At 37.9% G+C, this 6,000-nt stretch overlaps 1 protein-coding gene across 5 annotated transcripts in view; it reads left to right on the forward strand.

Moving 5' to 3' along the window:
- PTPN2 (protein tyrosine phosphatase non-receptor type 2) overlaps window positions 1–5,730 on the forward strand; it is a 98,086-nt gene extending 92,356 nt beyond the window's left edge. For all 5 annotated transcript variants that reach the window (XM_054671731.2, XM_001171536.7, XM_009433614.5 and 2 more), the window contains one exon: window positions 5,364–5,730. Coding sequence is in view for 3 of the 5 variants with exons in the window: in XM_001171536.7 (XP_001171536.4) it covers window positions 5,364–5,385 (22 nt within the window). In the remaining 2 variants the exon portion in view is untranslated. The remainder of the gene's footprint in view (window positions 1–5,363) is intronic.
- Window positions 5,731–6,000: the final 270 nt, after the last annotated feature.

The raw sequence follows: 6,000 nt of genomic DNA on the forward strand, positions 1-6,000 counted from the left end.
ATTCCTTTCCAATATTAACCAAGTATTTATTTTATGTTAGCCTGTGACTGAGTTTTATCTATGCTTGCACATATATAGAATGTAAAAATATAATTCTCCATGTTTAATGTATCCATATAAAAATGAAAATACCCATTTTCTGCATTCTTAAAGGGTTAAGAAAAGTAACATGTAATAAGCACATGGAGGACTTTAGAGCAATATAAAGACCATTTCTTGTGTTAGAGGAGACTTTATACATTTGTGAGGTTTTCTGTCTTTTGGTCCTTTTATGTTCTTAGTCCATTTCATTATTGTTTTAATATTTCTACCAAGGAATGAACAAGAAAAGAGAAAGGAAGAAAAAAATGTGTTAATCATTTTCTTTTAATGGTATGTCAGCAGAAGGGGTTCTGACTGTAAGCTAATGTGCACTTGTGCCTGTCCTCTTTGTCTTAAACTAAAGTTGGTGGTATGAATTGAAAAATGTGTATTGGTTTAAAAAGCAGTTTATGATATGAAACGGTCTTCCAGTTTTTATATCAACTCCTTTGCTTTCAACAGTCAGTTCAAAGCACCATTTATTGATGGTTTACTGTATGCCAGACACTGTATTTTTTCTTTACGTATTACTCTACTTAATCCTCAACACAATTTTATGAAGTAGGTATTGTTAGCCTGAAACTGGCATTTCTCCATCCTTTTATGGTGCTGTCTTTGAAAAGTCTCAGATGTGTAACATGTCCTAGAAGTAGATAATTATCAAAGGAAGACTGCAACTGCAACTCATTTCCCTCTGAGAAAAAATATCCCTGACTAGATTACATATCTAGTTCCAGACCAGAACCTGGTGGTATTAAAAGTGTTTTGGTTGACTATTGTATACCATAATGAGTACCTACATTCCCAAATTGCCTGCCCGGTTGTTGTACAGACTTAAAAATCTAGCCTGCCTTGATTTTTACTTTTCAGATACACATGTTTAAAGAGATCTTTGCTGGTCACAGTAGCTCACACCTGTATTCCCAGAACTTTGGGAGGCCAAGGTGGGAGGATTGCTTGAGCCCAGGAGTTTGTTCAAGATCAGCCTGGGTCTCTACTTAAAAAAAAAAGAAAAATTTAGCTGGGTATGTTGGCACGTGCCTGTAGTCCCAGCTACTCAAGAGGCTGAGGCAGGAGGATCACATAAGCACAGAAGTTTGAGGCTGCAGTGAACTATGATGGAGCCATTGCACTCCAGCCTGGGCAATAGAGGAGACTTGTCTCTCTCTATATATTTGTTTCTCTCTCCCTCTCTCTCTCTGTCTCTCATAATACATATATGCATACATATATATATACACACACACACACATACAGAGAGATATATAAAATAGATATAAAAATATATTAAAGATATTTTAAAGATTATTTATAAATATATGTTTTTTTAAAATGTAGTCTATTATAAGCCAAATGTCATTAGGCATGTAGTCCATTTCTTTCTGTGTTCAGGCAGGAGTTCCAGTTCTATAAACATTGGTTTATCTTTTTTTCTAGCAGGTGCACACATGGGTTCTCAGTGATGTGTAGCCGGGGCATAGATTGCTCTCAGTCTGTTGCACCCTGCAGGGGAGATGTCTGAGGTCCTCCCTCGCCTGGCTGTGCTGGACGCACAGTGCATAGCAGAACTAACTGCACAGCAGAAATGCCTGTTCTGCATTCCCACTGATACATCAACAGCTAATAAAGTCTCTTTTACTTTTAAGAAACCCTTATTTGGATTTGGCGTATTTACATGGTAGAGGCCTAGAATTTTATAAATAAAATTTTGAAGAATAGAAATGTATTTTTTCACGATTTAAAAGCCACCTGTATGGTTTACTCTGGAGTTGACCTGTTCCACTCATCCTTCTCCCCAGTTCATTTGTTTCATTTCAATTCCACTTTCCCTTATACCTATCTTCAAAGCAGTGTCTATGGGACAGCATTGCCAAGAGCCCTGACTGGGCCTGGCTTGGTAACTCACTCCTGTAATCCCACCTGCCCCTAGAAGTGCAGATATACTAGAAAATACAGCTGTCTTTGTTCCAGTGAATATGTATAAGGGGTAACATGCCTTGGTGGAAAGCAGCTCAGATTGTGTGGACTCCTCAATCCCTGCTCTACCAAGAGCTCTCCAGTTCCAAAACTGTACACTCAGTGGCTATGTTCTGTGTGCCTGCTCCCAATACAGCCATTATGTTGTTCATCCAGATTTGAGAATTTAAGCTTTTCACTCCTCTTTGGGTGGTAGTATTTAAGTAAGAACTTCTAGGAAAATAGTATGAGTTTGGTTATTTTTCCCTCGGCAGCAGGAATTTTCTGAATATTTAGCACATTCAGATTGCTCCAAGAACAGCATTGAGCAATGCTGTACATGTGCTTTCTCCTAAGGCTGTCTCCCCTGTCTCTTGGGTTCTGGAAAGACTCATTGTCCTTCAGGGAAGGGAGCATTTTTCCTCACTGCCATTGCTGAGCCTTTTCTTCTGCTGTATACTATTTAGCCCAGCATGAAGCCATCGCCGACTGTAAGGAGTGATGGATAGAAGTGTTTACTTGGTTTGTGAGGCCTTGTCTCTAAAGGATAACAGTCTGACAAGGAAAACATTTCAAAGAGCCCTGACCAGGCCTGGCTTGGTAACTCACTCCTGTAATCCCAGTACTTTGGGAGGCCGAGGCTGGAGAATCATTTGAGCCCAGGGGTTCGAGACCAGCCTGGGCAACACGGAGAAACCCCACTCTATTAAAAAAAAAAAAAAAAGAAAGAAAAGCCCTGACCCCCCTCTCTGGGCGATCCATTGGGAGAATTTGAAAAGTTCAAACTTTTGAACTCTTTCTACTTTATTTTTTTAAATTTAGAATGGAAGGTGGGAATTATGCAATTTGGTGAAGATGTTACAGAAACTGCTTCACGACTTTCTGGTTTTACGTTATACAGTATGTTTTGAGGAGCTCCAAGAATTGCACAGGAATTTTTTTCTTTATACAGACCATTTTTTAAAGACGCATCAAGTTATTCTTTATTGTGGCTCTAATTTGGCATATTTTTCAGACACAGGTTGCTCTTGATACATCAAATTTCTGCTGTTAAAAACTTCAGTTATTTTGAGTTTAGTTAATTCAGGAGAGGGAACCTAGGTAAGTCATCTGTAGAGCATCTTTGCACCTTAAGAGAAGTTTCTGATTAGCCTCAATTCAGTTTAGTAGAATATTAGTGTGGATATCTGGTGGCAAAACCTATTCTTGGTGCAATTTGGCTTTTCGTGGCCTCAGGCATAGAGCTGACTTGGGAGTGGACCCTCTGTCCACACCCACCCGGCCCTTGCGCCTTTCTAGCATAAAGTGGTGTGTCAGAGCCACTGTCTCCACAGAAAGCACCACGTTTGTTTCATTTGACTTATTTGAACCCGTTTCTCCTGCCTTTGCCTTTTTAAATAAAAATAGCAAAAATTGATTCAAGTGAATCTATTAGAATTTTCTAAAATGGAGCCCATTTGTCTTTTCAGTCTTGCAAGTAAAGTCTTTAAAACAATTAAGCCTCCCAATGATTTAACCGTATTTTCTTACCCCCCACCCTGAATAATATTTACAAAGAAATAATAACGTGAATTTTTTAAAACCCCGTCCTTCAGTTGTTATAAATGATAGTTCATTCTTGGTAAGTATATTTGTAACAAAATACTGGGGAAGGACATGAAGAGGTATGGTGAACACTTAAAATTCTGCCAACCAGCTTAAATACATAATCTAAATTTAACCCACGTAACACCTCTTCTAGGTAGACAGCATTCTCCCTATATTCAGATGAGAAAACTGAGTCAAAGAATAAGTAACTTGCGCAAGATTGCACAGCTAGTACATGACAGAACTGAGATTCACTCTGCAATCTGTAGACTTCCAGTAACTCCAAACCTCATACTTTTTCTTTTATGTTACACGGACTCTGTTTTTAATGGAATATTTAAATGAGATATTTAAGTGGGAAAGTAATAGACAACCACTCTTACCTGTTAAAATCCAGAGTAATTCTCTAGTTTTTAAATGGAGCACATTTAAAAAACTTTGTGCACCAGTTTGAACTACCACTGCAACAGAGAAATACTAGAACATCAGAGTATTCTCTTAAACCAGATCATTATTTCATTCACTTTGATTGAATTGAGTTGCTTATTTTAAAAAGACTTATGGATGCATGGAAAACATATATATTTTGCAGTACTCAGAATCAATACAAAGTACTTTCAGCCACTTTGGTTCACATTCTGAAGATTCATGTAATAAACACCCATAGTAGTTTTGGGCTCACATTATCTAATGAGAATGTTTTCTTGATGACTTGACATTTCTCCGTCACTGTTGGATAATCAGAGAAAAAAAGGACGTTCAGAACACCAAGGTGCTTGGTACAATTATGCCAAGTGCCCTGTCTTTAAAGGGAGTAGCCTAATTCTCAGCATTTGGGAGTTTTTGACTAAATGTGTGGATATGATTTGTATTTCCTATTTCTTAATATATATGTGAAGATACAATACTGACAAGTACTTAGATTTGGAGGTTTTGCGGTACTGAGGGGAGTTGGGGGAAGAATGGAAATACCATTGACCTCCTAAAAAGTTCAGTTGCTTGCAAAGTTTGGGAGGTGACATCAAAAACTCAACTGCCCTTACAACAGTCATTCCATCCGTCTGTTGCTTATTTGAATTCTCATTTATTTTTACTTTATGGCATTAAAATACAATAAATCTGTCAATTATGTATTTTATATTAGTAGTAGCTTAAGATTGGGTCACTTCATTTCGGTAGATATAATTGTTAGTATTATCCTTCAGGACAAAAAGCATCTGCTAACAACCTGTGATTTAAAAATATAGGCCAACTTTATGTTCAAACATTATGTTGATAATATTTTTAGCAGTATTACACAGTGGAGGTCCAAATTGGATTAGACTTTTGCATTGAATTCCAAAGTATTGGTAAGTCTAGCACATACTATAAAGTCTTGCTAAATTCTTGTGGGTACATTATTTTTAAAACCTGTCTGTCTGTCGGTATCACACAGAGGTTACTTCTTGAGTAAAATAAGATGACCTTAAGAATTCACATAATTCTTGAAGAAGAATATAAGTCACGACGCTTCCACATGAGGCCGCGTCACACCACCATCGTTTGGAAATCCAGCACCCCAGCCGTTTTACCCTAACATAACAGTGCAGCACTTAGTGTGGTTGAATGTGTCATGTGGGAATGATTTTTGGTCGCCTTTTCAGTTCATTGTTAGTCCTTTTATGTTTGTGTGCATCTATGTTCGTCTGTGTGTTCGGTAAATATGAATTGAATAGATGACTTCTTATTTTATGTTTTAGGCCAAGATTGACAGACACCTAATATTCATGACTTGAGAATATTCTGCAGCTATAAATTTTGAACCATTGATGTGCAAAGCAAGACCTGAAGCCCACTCCGGAAACCAAAGTGAGGCTCGCTAACCCTCTAGATTGCCTCACAGTTGTTTGTTTACAAAGTAAACTTTACATCCAGGGGATGAAGAGCACCCACCAGCAGAAGACTTTGCAGAACCTTTAATTGGATGTGTTAAGTGTTTTTAATGAGTGTATGAAATGTAGAAAGATGTACAAGAAATAAATTAGGAGAGATTACTTTGTATTGTACTGCCATTCCTACTGTATTTTTATACTTTTTGGCAGCATTAAATATTTTTGTTAAATAGTCTTTTGTTGGTTTGTGTGCATTATCTTAGGACAGCTCTGCTTCGAATAATGAATATTTTCCTGTGGGTTTATAATTTCTGTAACAAGCAATTGACATGCTGCCGAGGCGGGTGGATCACTTGAGATGAGGAGTTCGAGACCAGCCTGGCCAACATGGTGAAACTTCATCTCTACTAAAAATACAAAAAAATTAGCCAGGCCTGGTAGCAGGCACCTGTAATCCCAGCTACTTGGGAGGCTGAGGCAGGAGAATCACTTGAACCCAGGAGGC

The sequence above is a fragment of the Pan troglodytes genome, chromosome 17 (assembly GCF_028858775.2).
Source record: "Pan troglodytes isolate AG18354 chromosome 17, NHGRI_mPanTro3-v2.0_pri, whole genome shotgun sequence".
NCBI lineage: Eukaryota > Metazoa > Chordata > Mammalia > Primates > Hominidae > Pan > Pan troglodytes.